This window comes from Micromesistius poutassou, assembly GCF_964030765.1.
Source record: "Micromesistius poutassou genome assembly, contig: SCAFFOLD_447, whole genome shotgun sequence".
Lineage (NCBI taxonomy): Eukaryota > Metazoa > Chordata > Actinopteri > Gadiformes > Gadidae > Micromesistius > Micromesistius poutassou.
This window is the reverse complement of record NW_028176883.1, coordinates 5001-20000: the sequence shown is the minus strand read 5'-3', so window position 1 is coordinate 20000 and position 15000 is coordinate 5001. Positions and strand designations below refer to the sequence as shown.

At 49.5% G+C, this 15000-nt stretch overlaps 1 protein-coding gene across 1 annotated transcript in view; it reads right to left on the bottom strand.

The window, feature by feature from the left end:
* Positions 1–146: 146 nt before the first annotated feature.
* The window catches only part of LOC311377504 (plexin-A4-like), a gene marked incomplete at both ends in the record, with an annotated part of 18600 nt that continues 3746 nt past the window's right edge, over positions 147–15000 (bottom strand). Inside the window, 5 exons of the mRNA XM_084491378.1 lie at positions 147–315; positions 2327–2349; positions 3775–3864; positions 7715–7873; positions 14409–14439. Coding sequence (XP_084347504.1) covers positions 147–315; positions 2327–2349; positions 3775–3864; positions 7715–7873; positions 14409–14439 — 472 coding nt within the window. The remainder of the gene's footprint in view (positions 316–2326; positions 2350–3774; positions 3865–7714; positions 7874–14408; positions 14440–15000) is intronic.

Sequence of the window (15000 nt, the reverse complement as noted above, 5' to 3'; positions counted from 1 at the left end):
GAAAGATTTTCATTGGCTTTCAATAATATACATTTACCTTGCCAAAATAGTTGGTGCAATAGTTAGTAAACGTGTCCGACACAAAGGTCTCCATCCGTCTGTACATCCATCGCTCTGTAGGGCGGCTCCTACCTTTTTTACGGCACCTCCCTTGGTGCCTACGAACACCAGTGAGTGGTTCTTGTAGACGTAGGCGATGACTGAGGTCATCTTGTCGGTGGCGTCCGAGAACAGCGGCTTGCCTCGCACCATCTCGGACACGCCCAGCGGCGCGTTCATGTCCAGGCCGCAGAAGTCGTCGTCGATGGTGAGGAGCTGTTGGGGGGAGAGAGGGGGAGAGAGGGGGAGAGAGGCATTGTTAACAATGGTCATAATGTGAAGGTTAATCAATCCAGACACAAACATCATGTATGTAGTGTGCATGGGTCTGTGTGTGTGCATGGGCATGTGTGTGTGTGTGTGTGTGTGTGCATGGGCATGTGCGTGTGTGCATGGGATCGTGCGTGTGTGTGTGTGTGTGTGTGTGTGTGTGTGTGTGTGTGAGAGAGATCTATTCAGGTCAAGAACAGAAAGATCCATCTGCTGATTTGGACAGATTACGACCACAAATATAACACAGAACGTCTATTTTCCTCACTCACACACACTGTACACACACACTGTATTTTAAAACAATTTTTCTGGCTCTTTCTAATAAATCGCCCCCAGTTGAGGAGAGTGCAGGCGAGGTCTGGAGTCACCCGTCCTCCGGAGAGGAGGGGAGTTGAAGGTGAAGCTAGTGGACAGGATGGTCTTTCTACTGCTCTCTGCATCAAGGCCTCAGGGTGACCTTAGGACCCACACTCAGAGAGACTCTCAGAGAGACTCTCAGGGAGACAGGGTCGAGTGGGTGGAAGTACAGTATAGATGTGGGGGGGGTATAGGTCTTGAGAGAGGGGTCTAATTGATTATGTGCAAGAGCATGTGAGAGAGAGTGAGAGAGAAAGAGAGAGTGGAGAGGGAGGAGTAAAAAGACAGTGAGAGAAAGCGAGAGCTTGTCTATGTATATGTATGTGTGTCTATGCATGTGCACTGCAGGCCAAGCACAGTGGCATGCACGTGAAGCAGACAGCAGTTGTGAGGAGGAAGAGGAGCATGGAAACGGTCGTAGACTGCAGAGGAGATCCAGCTAGAAACACTGCCAGGGGCCATAATGTCAGGGAGAATCCCTCAACACACATACATACACACACACACACACACACACACACACACACACACACAACCAGACATGCACACACAACTCAAACTGGGAAAACTTGGCCACAGATTTTAGCCTGACATGCCAGCGCCAAAAGAAAGAAAAAGTGAATCGATTTTACTTCCAACGTTGTTGAAATAACTGGTGAGAGCGCGTCAGTTTGACAGATCAGACAATCCCTGTAGACTCATTGTAGCAATCAGATGGAGGCAGAGGCTGAGGCAGAATGCCCTTAAGGTCCTGCATCTAGTCCACCACAAGGTTAGCAACTCTGAGGTCAGTTCTCGGCACAGATCCTTAAGTAAAGCAAAAAACAGGATAAAGTTGATTTAGCTAAAGCTAGGATAGACAGTGACCAGGTCCTCTCCCTCCCTCCCTCCGTCTCTCCCTCCCGCCCTCCCCCCCTTCTTCTTCCAGGAAGTGCCCTACCGTGGAGGGGGGAGGAATCGTGCCTGAGTGTCACCGTGACAACAGCCTAAAAGGGGACCTGTCAGCAGGGCGCTCGGACCGTCCTGCTACCTCCAGGGAATGAGCGGGGGGGAGTGGGGGGGTGGGGGTGGGTGGGGGTGGGTTGGGGTGGGTGAGCCGGTGGGGGGGGGGGCGGGGGGTTCATTAGCCAAATGGACTGAGGGGGGCTCGCTAAGGACAGGCGGCTCTCCAGGCTACAGCATGAGGTCCTGATATGACGGGAGGGGAGGGGTGAGGCAGGGATGTAAACGACCTGCAACTGGGTCAAGAGCAGGTCATACATGAACCAGAGGGAGAGAGAGAGAGAGGTCACAGGGTGGTAGAGGATGAGAGAGAGAGAGAGAGAGAGAGAGAGAGAGAGAGAGAGAGAGAGAGAGAGAGAGAGAGAGAGAGGTCACAGGGTGGTAGAGGATGGAGAGAGAGAGAGAGAGAGAGAGAGAGAGAGAGAGAGAGAGAGAGAGAGAGAGAGAGAGAGGTCACAGGGTGGTAGAGGATGGAGAGAGAGAGAGAGAGAGAGAGAGAGAGAGAGAGGGGGGTCACAGGGTGGTAGAGGATAGAGAGAGAGAGAGAGAGAGAGAGAGAGAGAGAGAGAGAGAGAGAGAGAGAGAGAGAGGTCACAGGGTGGTAGAGGATGGAGAAGACTGTAAAGAAAAAGGGGGGATAACAGAAGAACAAGAAGAACAAGAAGAAGATGTTTGAATGTGCCAACAATATAAAATGGAACCTGCTCTAAAGACACTTTAGTTTTTTCACGGTTCCTTTTCCTTCTCATTCATCTCTTTCAGCCGCTAATGTTTGACCTTTCCAAGAGTAAGCGGCTGTCAGGCCGGCGCTCACCCTGCTCCTGCCGAGCGGCCGCGTGCTAGCTGCTAGCCTAGCCTAGCCTAGCTCGCTAGACTGATGACGTGCCGTTGGGCGCCAGGGTCACCATCACGGTGAACTATCATCTCTGCTGCATGGCGGCACTCTCTAACCATGGGGTTAGAGAATCATACATCATCAAGGACCTCAGGGTGGTGGTTGGGGGGGGGGGGCTCCAATGTGCTTCCTCCAATCCACTGACAAAGGTCCTTTATTGCCTTCACCCACTGAACTGACCCATATTCCTCAATCCCCCTTAATACAGAAAGGACAACGGGGATGAGTGTGTGTGTGTGTGTGTGTGTGTGTGTGTGTGTGTGTGTGTGTGTGTGTGTGTGTGTGTGTGTGTGTGTGTGTGTTCTCAGAACCGTACCCACTGCTCACAGAGAAGCCTCATCAACCCAGGAGTTCAAATGTTAACTGAGGTGATGGAGGCAGAGATGAGAAAGTGTGTGTGTGTGTGTGTGTGTGTGTGTGTGTGTGTGTGTGTGTGTGTGTGTGTGTCACTTTCAGATTGATGCTTTATAAGCAACAACATGATTGCTGTGCAGTTTAAATGTATCATGTATCATGTATATCATGTATCATGTATCTATCTGTCTGGATAGATGAAGGAAGGATGTTGACGGCCACAACGTGAAGCAGAAGAAGAGGTCTGTGTAAATAACCCTGCAAGGTTTAGTGTGAAATTGTGCGTGTGAACAGGCGGCCATGTTTTTTAGTATGTGTGTTCTCCCATCCTGAGGCCAGGCTCGTTATCCCCCCTGGTTGCCAATCACCAATCACAGTTGCCGTGTTTGGCAGTCGATTGAAATAGACGTTCCGTCTGTCAGGACCAGAACACATTTTCATTTCCCGTTGCGCTGGCGCTGGTGAAACATGACATGTGTGCGGTAGCAGCGTGCGGAGCCATCAGCGGCCAGTCAGAACGAGACGTGATCCCACAACGCAGCCTCGCCGTCTGACACCCATGGCGCGCATGATGGGTCTATTGGTACCTCGCCCCCACCTCGCCATACGGATCCTCCTTTGTTCTATCGTTGAGGGTTATTCGTGTAGACGTCCGATCAGACGTTCTCAGAGTGATTTGATTTTTATTCTCTTTAATTTCTAAATCCCGACATTTCCCGGATCATTCTATATCTTCTCCTACAGATGCTTCTATGTGCACTGATTCTGTTCCCCGCGAGACGCCGTGCTGTCACCTTCGTGCACTTCCACCTCCACTCTGATCTTCCTCTTCATCTCGGCACCGTTCTTCGCATCGACAGGAAAACGCAGCAGAGTGAAAGATACTGCCACCAACAAAACGAAGCAGGGGGGAGAAAAGAGAAAGCTCCAACGTTTGATTCAATGCTCAAAGGAAGCCTCCTCTCGCTCATCAAGGCCACTTCACTCGCCCCGGCCACCAGGACCATCCTCTCTCCGTCCTTGGTGGAAAACCACAGCCACGACCCATGACTTCTGGCAGGTGTAGGAGATAGGCACATACACTCGCTCCTTAATTCTCTGGCGGTGGCGGCGGTGGAGGGGGGGGTTAAGAACGTACAACATGAGCAGGGGAAGAAGCTCTCACAGGAAGGAAGAGCTATCAGACAATGGGCAGACACTGAGCCAGAACCACTTCATGGCAATGTCTCTCTTCCTTTCATTGTGCCTCGCTCTCTGGAAGTATACAAGAAGAGACAAACAGGGAAAACAGGGAATCAGAGAGAGAGAAATAAGAGAGAGAGAAAACAGAGAGAGAGAGAGAGAGAGAGCGAGAGAGAGAGAATTGCTCAATGGTATTAACTGTGAGTGAACATTTTCGCCCTCTAAGGCTCTAATGTTTGGCCTAATCCCAGCGCTCGCTGTCGTCAGGACCGCGTTTTATTGGCTGCTAGACCAGGAAGTTAATGACACACACTCAACCACAAGCCTTTTATTTTAAACTCCCCACCACAGCCCAACCATCGAATGTCCCCATTTTTACTCCTTTTCCCATTCCCGTTTTTATGGACGTAATTATACTGGATGTGTCCATATCACGGCTATATTAAAGTTTCCTCTCTTATAATGTATTGGCCCTAAGCCTAGTCATATCTCTTGAGTACTTCCAAGTTAAATCTACGATTAGTTCCCCATTATTTTTTGACTTATGAGTAGGGATCCATTACAATGTAATTTGTGAGTGAGAAAGAACTAGCAGCTGGAATATATTGGGTGCAGGGCTGCCATGCTGTGGGTCAAACTGTTAGAGCCCTTTGTTTGGGGTTAAGGCAAAGTCCAGATCCACAGACCAGAGCAGTAGAACCCAGAGAGGAGTGAGCAGTTGAAGAAGGATTGACTCGGCTGAGGAATAATCAGCCTCTTATCCTCCGCTCTTCCCCTCTGTGTTAAATTACGGCGTGCCAGGGTGAGTGGCGGGTTGAAGGGACTCGTGTTATGACTAAGTGGATCGCCGCTGTTCATAGTGAGAAATAATGTCAACATTCAAACACGCTATAATCAAGGCGTAGGCGCCGCTCAAACCCCCAACCGAGGCGAGTTTGGCACAGGGAAAGACTGGGGGCTGAGCCCAAAGGTACGCTGGGTTGAAGGGAGGGTCCTCCGCCGAGAATAGAAAAACATTTCCGTTGCTTCAAACACTCTTTTTAAACACATTTAGATACATGAAAGGATTAAAATCCATGAACAATTGTGCACGTTTGCAGCCTAGTTGATGGACCGGTGAATAAATGTACATCTCCGCCACACACCAACGTCACATTCTTTACTTAACACAAAGGTAATCGTAACTGCTCTGTAATGGTTCTCCCCACACATGTTAGTACGGTGGCTTTCCTTCCCCACTCTCCTTTCACCCTCTTTGGTGCTTCCCCTCTATAGTGGTAATAAGTAACATTAAGTTAATTACAGCCCCTTTAAAGTGGGATCTGGGCTGGAACAGAGAAGATTCAGGGATCCAACCCCGGGAGCTATGGATGTAGATGGCGCTAAGCCCAGCAGAGGCGCATCAGCGTTTAGCTGCCCCGTCACTGTTGCATCGGGACTTTGGTTACATGAGGGCTTAGCTGGAGGGCAGCCAAACTGTTTGCCGATGTATTTACCTCAACGATTAAACAGGCGACCATTTTGTAGTTATTGCATTGTTTCATTCCATAATAGAAGGTCATAAAGAAAAAGGTAGTGCTATAACATTATTGGTGCATTCAAAATGTATCTTGTAAATTTTTTAAATATTATGTAAATGTAGACATTTGCTCAATTAAAATATGCAAATGAGATTGTATATTAGTCAACAATCACTCCCCATGAATTATAGTGTGTGTGTGTGTGTGTGTGTGTGTGTGTGTGTGTGTGTGTGTGTGTGTGTGTGTGCCTGTATGCAACACACAGCCACACACACACACACTCACGCACACCCTTTAAGACACCTGCAGACAATCAGATCTATGTGCAGACTGTGCAAACAAACACATTTAGATGACGTACAGCGAGACTCACACACTGTAAAATATCCCCTGGCTTCCATTATTAAACTACGAGCCGAGCCGTGCCAGCTCGTCTTGTCTGGTGTCTTCAGCCATCCATCGTCTCCCTGCCTGCAGACAGACGTTTTTCGCCTCCCACTAATTGTTCTCTTCTTGGCTCTTGGCACTACTACTCCCAGCCATGTACTTACTTACTCTCTGCCTCTCCTTTCCATCACAGACACCCCAACAGCCTCCAACACACACCCATCATTACAGGGTTTCAGAAAGCCTCCAATCCATCTATTCACTGCAACACTCATGTGCTCCGTCAGAGACCGTCTGAGCCCTCGGCTGAGAGAGGGAGAGAGAGGGAGAGAGCGAGAGAGCGAGAGAGCACAATAGCGAGAGACAGAACGAGAACGAGAACAGCCGAGAGAGCGAGAGAGAGAGAGAGAGAGAGAGAGAGAGAGAGAGAGAGAGAGAGAGAGAGAGAGAGATTGAACATAGAGAGAGACGGAGACAGACAGAGAGACAGGCAGGAAAGAAACGTCCCTCTCCTCCAGAAGATGGGGTGAACACGGGATCCTTTTGCACTTCAAAGAGCACCGGGCTGTGTGCTGCTACAGTCTGTGTGTACTTGACGGAGCCGCTGCTTGTGCTCCAGACTCTTTCACATGCACAGCGCGTAATCACTAGTAGTAGTAGTAGTAGTAGTAGTAGTAGTAGTAGTAGTAGTAGTATGCAGCACGCATGCACCACACTGCCAATCTGATCCTCTGCAGCAGTGATCCCCAGCCCTTTGATGTCTGATGAGCCCCCCCACCACACCATCAATGTCCACAGACCCCTAGCTACCAAATGTTTTCCTTTGAACTGATATTCAATTATTATTATTTTATTGAAATTAATTTTTTGTCATAATATCTTAATTAAAATGGAAGGAGCTGGGATGCATTTATATTTATTGATAAGCAATAATTGACATACTTAAAGGAGACATATTATGGTGTTTTCCCAACCAGTAGACAGTACATGAGTTCCAGAAAACATGTTTTTGAAGCTGTTTTCTGGAAATAGCTTTTAGGAAAAAAAATCTTGTCTACCACTATTCCCCTCTGTTTCAGTCCCTTCAGAATGTGCTGTTTCTGGTGTCTGTAGCTTTCATGCAAATGAGCTGCTGCCCATTGACCAATGAGCTGTCAGAGTGAACCGCAGCATGCAGGAGAAGTGATTGTTGCCGTTTTGCCGTCTCCCGGAGCTCTATTTCTATATAATAATAATAATAACAATAATAATATATAGTTATCTATATAATATAATATTGAATATCACGGCCAAAAGCTATGTGCACCTCAGATGATATTATGAATCATAAAGACGGCATCTGACGTCTCTGGTACTTCCACAACAAGTAAAGACTCGTAGTGGGGTTTATCTCAGCCATGGTTGAGAAGGAATTGGGGGAAAGGAACTTTGGCTTTGACTCCCTGAAGTCCGGATTGAACCGCGACAGGGAGGAGAAAGGGATTGTACTCCCGGAGCTGAGCTGCCGGACTGCCGTCGAGCTCCCCCTCCAGGGCTGCCGGACTCGACGGCAGTCTGGCAGCTCCGGTGGACTCCCTGCCAGGCAATCTATTTTTGTATGGAAAGGAATCTCCCTGCTTCTGAAATGCATGAACATCTGGGGTACTGGCCCCGGGCCCCACGGGGAGGGACCCCTGGCGTACTGGCCCCCCGGAGAGGGACCCCTGGGCTGCAGCGTGGTACAGGATGCGAGACAATGTCAGCCTTGAGATGGCCCAGGGGCGCCCTGCCCCGGTAGCCATCTGAGTGCTCTGCATGATGAAGGCTGCACAAAGACAGGCAGTGTTGGCCAGTGCACTCACACCCTTGTGGATCGAGACAAAGCTCGACTCATAGAGACCAGACGTCCACAAAACACAGTCCAAGTAAAGATCCATCTCTTACCAAAAAGGAAAGTATTTGTACACTGTCCATACGCGTATGCGCGGACCATCCACTCTGAGCCAAGAAGACCGGATCCCTGCCAAGATGGACTGGACTGCGCGGCTCAAACCCCCCTCACCGGTGCCTTGGTGCGACTCCGTGACCCCATCCCCCTCTGCATTGCTCTGCAGTCCACAAATCACTTCCTAGCTCTTACCCACAGAGAGAGGGCTGCTTTGGTTGTATAACGCATGGCGCTCAATGGTGCTCGCGTGTTGCGTGCAATGACTCAAAGATTGAACTTCCAACCCTTCTTTTCCTGATGCCACTCAATGGAGAGGCTCCAAAAAACTGTCAGGAAGATTAGGATGGAGGCGAGAGAGCGCACACTCCACACACACACACACACACACACACACACACACACACACACACACACACACACACACACACACACACACACACACACAAGGATGCATGCGCACACACATGGCCAAACACAACTGTGTGTTATACACCTGGTGGTGATGTCATACCCAGGAGGCATCATCCATCACCGGGATCGATGGGGCTGAGAGGGTTCAGGATGAGAGTGAGAGAGAGACATGAGTCACTTCACACTCACATAAAGAACAACTAGGAGGAAGTGTCAGCAGAGCCGACGCGCTATGTCAGCAGACGTCATACTCGTCGTTAAATCCAGAGCAGGCGAACTTAAGGGGGAGTGATGCAACGGCACGAGAGCTTATCTCTGTTCTTTAATGAACCCCTCAGGGGGCGGTTGTAGCGACAACAAGGTACACAGAAACGGTACAGGCCGATATTCCTCAGCAGCATTTCTGCGGTACGACTGTTAACTTCACTTTAAACGTACGCAGTGCAAAGGGTGACCTGAGACTAACGGCTAACCTCCCCTCGTGGGGGACAATATGCCAAACAGCTTATCTGTTTCCTGTTTAATGCCGTTAGCACAACAAGGCGGGCCTGGCGGAGGGGCTGCTAGCCGTCACCGTGTTGTTCTGTTTGTCACCGGACACCAGCTGCACGCCGCTACAGTTCCCGCTAGCAAAACGATTAGTCTGGGGAGCTCTGCCACGCCTGCTTTGTCATATTGTGCTTTGTGTACAGGTTCTTTCAAAGTGTGCAGTTGGGTTGTGTTTTAATGGAAACGTTACCTACGTGCTTACAGCAGAGCACAGCCGTGGGAGGAATTATATAACACAATCAAATGAGCCGCTTATGGACTAACATAGGGTTGGGTGGAATGGGGGAGGGGCCGGAGGGGAACCCAGTGGCAGGCTAGTTAGCGAATAGCAGGAAAAACATACAAACAAGAGTCTAAAGAAAGGAGGAAGACAATATGCCACAATTTTATGTTTCTTACAAATTGACTGCTGTGTCAAAGTTCTTTCCTTTCATGATACATTCACGGTTCTGTGACGAGTACCTTGATGATCCAGATGAGGTCGCAGATAGCGAGGTAGACAGACAGGTGGTTAAGGAGTAGGCAGACAGACAGGTGGTTAAGCAGCAGGCAGGTAATTAAGCAGACAACAGGTAGCTGGTGATTGATGTCTAACGCAACAAGGTGGAGTTTGAAATCCATGTTCAAGTCCATGTTCAAAGTCCAAAAGAGTTTAAACTGTAGCAAGGTGGTTATATGAATGAAAGTATGCAAGTTTAAATAGTAAGAACTGAATCCTCTAGCACCTTCTTGTGTTTTCCTTTGTCAAGCAAACCAACCAACCAGAGACATGGGCTGCCCTTTGTACACCTCTGGACTTCCTACAGTCCTTTCAAAATAAAGCATCCTTCAATCTGAACATAAATGCAGTGACATTAACCAACATGTCTGCTTAAATTGAATCTCTGATAACGAATGCATATGAATGCAGAATCTGTAGGCAACGGGTTAAGATTTTAATATCGGAAGAGCCGAAAAATAAATCAGATAAATCTCTTGATTATAGTCAAGCTCGGGCCTAAAGAATCAAACGCATATTTGATATCAAAACGTGATGCTCATTGACTCAACCGTCAATATTTAGCCAATGTAGCTCACAAGGCAAATCAGAGTGTGTGTACTGTAAATACAGAGAGAGAGCAGTCATTGTGAAGAGCCCAGGGACAGAGGTGGATAAATGATGGCCGGACCGGTATCAGCCATCTTTATCACAGCCAAAGGCCAGCGAGGCAGAGAGCAGCGGGAAGGAAGCAACAGACACTTGTTTAATCACAGAATAATGATATTGTGATGGATTCTGACCTTTAGCAAGTGGTATCATGTATGGAGATTAAATTAGCGAGAGCCAGCCAGCTAGCGGATATGAGGAGGGATAGTGTGTGTGTGTGTGTGTGTGTGTGTGTGTGTGTGTGTGTGGGGTGGGGGGGGGGGGGGGGGGGGTAAGATAGTCTGGAGGTTCCTAATGATTCAGCTAACCCTTTTTTCTCTTCCTGAGGATGTGGCCCAGACTGAGTCATCACAATCAATCCATTGCTGATTAAGCTCCGCAATCAGGTTGGGGGGGCACAGACCACCGCGTGTGTGTGTGTGTGTGTGTGTGTGTGTGTATCTGTGTAGGGTGGTCAAACACACACACACACACACACACACACACACACACACACACACACACACTGAAGATCAGAGCACACCGGGCTTTAAATGAGGAAAACAAAGAGAAAGTGGAGGGGGAGGGGGGAGGGGGAGGGGGGAGGGACAATTCACAATCAGGCCAATCAAACGAGTGGATGGAGGAAGAAGAAGAAGATAAAGTTAAGATGAAGATGAAGAAGAAGAAGATGATAAAGTTAAGATGAAGATGAAGAAGGAGCGAGCGACAGAAGAGCAGCGAGGACGGGAAGGAGGTGTCATGAGGGGGGGAGAGGGGGGGGAGAGGGGGGGGGGGGAGGGGGTCAGGGAAATTACGAGAGAGGGGATCAAGGGAGCGAACTCCAAAGAAAACAGCAGCAGCCGGGAGAATAATTGAATTAATCGGGTGGTGGTGGGGGGGGGGGTGGGTTAAAAGTGGGGATTTGAAGTCGGTGGCTGATGACAAATGTGGAAGAATCGCCTGTGGCATGTTCATTAATGACATGTAATTAATGATCATTAGAGGGAAGGGCGGGGGGGATACATGGATGCATGGATGCACAGGCGACCTTGTCTGTCTCTCTCTCTCTCTCTCTCTCTCTCTCTCTCTCTCTGCCTCTCTCTCTCTCTCTCTCTCTCTCTCTCTCTCTCTCTCTCTCTCTCTCTCTCTCTCTCTGGTGGTGGTGGTGGAGGTGGTGGTGGTGGTAGAGGTGGTGGTGGAGGTGGTGATGGTGGTGGAGGTGGAGGTGGAGGTGGTGGTGGAGGTGGAGATGGTGATGGCGGTGGTGGAGGTGGTGGTGGAAGTGGTGTTGAGGTGGATGTGGAGGTGGTGGAGGTGGTGGTGGTGGTGGTGGAGGTGGTGGTGGAGGTGGTAGTGGTGATGGAGGTGGTGGTGGTGGAGGTGGTGGTGGAGGTGGTGATGGTGGTGGTGGTGGAGGTGGGGAAGGTGGTGGTGGTGGAGGTGGAGGTGGTGGTGGAGGTGGTGGTGTAGGTGGCGGTGGTGGTAGAGGTGGTGGTGTGGTGGTGGTGATGGTGATGGTGGTGGAGGTGGTGGAGGTGGGGATGATGGTGGTGGTGGAGGTGGGGATGGTGGTGGTGGTGGCAGAGGTGCCTTTGAGAGGCAATGTTTAAAAATAAAAGGGAGAGATGGGCATCAAGGGCAAAGAGACGGAGCAGAGAGAGAAAGAGTAAACGAACTGAGAGAGAGATTTAGAAAGGGAAGGGAGAGAGAGAGAGGGGGGGGGAGAGAGAGCCTGAGAAAGCGCCATGACAGCTGCTATTTTTGTGAAGAGAGGAAGGCACAGATAAGCAGAAAGTGTTGAAAGAACGAGAGGAAGAAAAGTGTGGGGGGTGAGAAAGAGAGAGAGAGAGAGAGAGGATAAATGACGAACAAGGAAGAAAGAGGGAGGAAGAGGAGAGAGGAAGTGTCTTCACAGCTGTCCTGTGCCTTGTGTTGCTCTGATTACGTTTATTCTTTTTATTCTGCTGACACCAACGAACAGGGAGCAGCCGTTTCTTTTTTCTTTTCCTTTATAGGTCACATGCCATTTTCACCGTGATCTATGGGTCTTTTCAGACTCATACTGTTGAGCACACATTATGTGGCTCAGCCAAGCATGGCCATTGGGGGACTAGAAAACACATCCTTCCACTCTCTCCAGCTCTCTCTCTATCTCTCTCTCGCCCTGTCGCTATATGGCTCCCTCTCTCTCTACCGTCCATCCTATATTATTCATCCCTTCTCCCACCTCTCGACGACAGCAACAAAGGATGGACCTGTGCTCCATCCAATGTTTCACATTGTTGGGCCTGGAACAATGCTGTGAAACAACACACATACATAACCCCGCGTCTCGTCTTCATCTAAACTCAGGCTTCGACGTTCAACGTTTGTTTAAGTGATGAGTGAGCGACACATATGCTTTGAGTACCAAAAACGATCTAAACTCGTCCAATAAGATTGCCCGGAAAAAGAAACAAAAAAAACATTGGTATCAAATTCTCGGCACTACTGATTTTCTCGATATGACTTCATTAACATCTCTGTATCTTTATATATCTGAGCTCATATGAGCTGAGCCACTAATAACAGGCTGCCTGGTTCCGAGGGAAAGCACCACAGAGGACACTTTCTATCAGGGGCCGGGCAGGCTGAGAGACGAGTCAGAGAGAAGAGTACATGTAGAAGCATTCTCCGTGATCAATGCCAACCGTAGCGCCACAGCACAAAGCCATTCGCCATGCTCCCAAACGCTATCTATTAGGACGATAATCCCTCAACTGAAAAATAATGGGCCCATGTGCACGCCCACGCACGCACTCCAACATGCACGCCCACACGCGCACTCCCACATTCACACCCACACGCACGGCCACACACGACCACACGCACGCCCACACGCGCACGCGGGTGGGTTCGCCTCGCCTCAGCTTGCGTTTTTCACGAGCATTGCCTCCTTATTGATAATGGCTCTCGACTTCGTCTCCTCGCTTTATTGTTATGTGCTCAGCGTCTTGTTGCTGCCAAGCCAGGCCTTTCCCTCACACCTATGGAGGTTGAGGGCTGAGAGCTGTCATCCAATCAGGACAGAGAGTGGAGGTCTGGAATACCCTTTGGGGGGCGACAAGGAACTTAGGTAGAAAAGGGAATTTATGAATGACCTTTGGCATCGACTCTCTTCATCTACATCCCCAGCTAGGCTTCCACATGTGTGTGTGTGTGTGTGTGTGTGTGTGTGTGTGTGTGTGTACGTGTCTGTGTCTGTGTGTGTGTGTAGATGTGTGTTTGCGTGTCTGTGAATGCAAGTGTGTGCGTGTGTGCGTGCGTGTGTGCATGTGTGTGCAATCCGGCGCAATACATACATACATAACTCTTCTCACGCGTCTGGTCTTAAAGGAACCTGACATGCAATTAAAAGGTTCTATTTCCAACGTGTGAAGACATGGTATATGTGACGCTGTTGACAGGTGATTATAATACAGTGTAAGTGTTACTAGGCCGGCCACACTCCTCTGATATTACATAGATTTCTTTTGTGTAAAATATGCTGGGTGTGTGAGTGGATGTCTGGCCGCCTGCATACATTAATTCTGGTCATATATAATGCATGTGTGTGTGTGTGTGTGTGTGTGTGTGTGTGTGTGCATGTTTGTGTGTGTGTGTTTTCGTGTCGATGCTTGTGGGTGTGAGTTTATGTGCATGGGTGCGAGCGTGAATGTATGTGTGGGTGGGTCTGAATGAATATGCACATGTGGATGTTGTGGGTGCGAATGTTTGTGTGTATGCATGTGTATGCGTGTGTGTGTATGTGCATGAGTTTGTGTGTGTGTGTGTTTGTGTGTGTGTGATCTCAAGCCAGCTTTAATGAGCTTAGGGGCCATTCATCCTCTCTCTAATTGGGAGAAGAATGTCTCACGTTTACCGAACGGCAGAGCGCTGGCGAGGCGCACGGAGAGAAAGCCGATCGCAGGAGACAGGGGAGGAAAAATATCCCATGCTCTCAGACAGACCGACAGCCAGAGAGATGGACACACAGCCCCAAAACCTGCCTACACGTCCCTTCCTAGAACACCATGAAATATAGCAGTAATGATCCATTATTTCGGCCACGCTCGCTGTCTCTGCGGCCCTCCCCCTCCCCGCACCGGACACACTGTCAGGAGGACAGGACTGTTTTATAGTCTGCTGAAACGCTGCCGCTGGCTACAGATGGATCAGCGCGTGGAGACGCCACCTCCTCACAATCAATAGCTCTTCATCAGGATTCCAATCAAGGGTAAAACACACGTAGGAGACAACGTTGAATGTTTAACTGTTGGGGTTTGCTGTTTCCATGAGGCCCACTTAGCCGCGTCAGCCCGTCCGCCATGTTGGGCTGACAAAGCATTGGGGAACACGAACCGAAAGCAGCGTGTGAGAGAGAGAGAGAGAGAGAGAGAGAGAGAGAGAGAGTGAGAGAAAAAAGAGACAGGGAGGGAGAGAGAGAGAGCGAGAGAGAGAGAGAGCGAGAGGGAGAGAGCAATAGAAGGAGAGAGACAGGGAGAGCGAGAGAGAGAGAGAGAGACAGAAGAGTGAGGGGGATATAGAGAGACAGAGTGTGAGACTGTGAGTATTGTTGTTATGTCTCGCTGTGGTTGTGTGACTTTCATATGAGACCCGGAGCCCAAAATGCCTTTGCTCGATTCTTTGTGTGTGTGTGTGTGTGTGTGTGTGTGTGTGTGTGTGTGTGTGTGTGTGTGTGCGTGTGTGTGCGCACTTGTGTGTGCATGTGTGTGTGTGTTCACGTGTGTGTGTGTGTGTGTGCATGTGTGTGTGTGTGTGCGCGTGTGTGTGTGTGTGTGTGTGTGTGTGTGTGTGTGTGTGTGTGTGTGTGTGTGCGTGCGTGCGTGCGTGCATGTGTGTGTGTGTGTGTGAGAGGGAGTTGGCTGGCTGCACA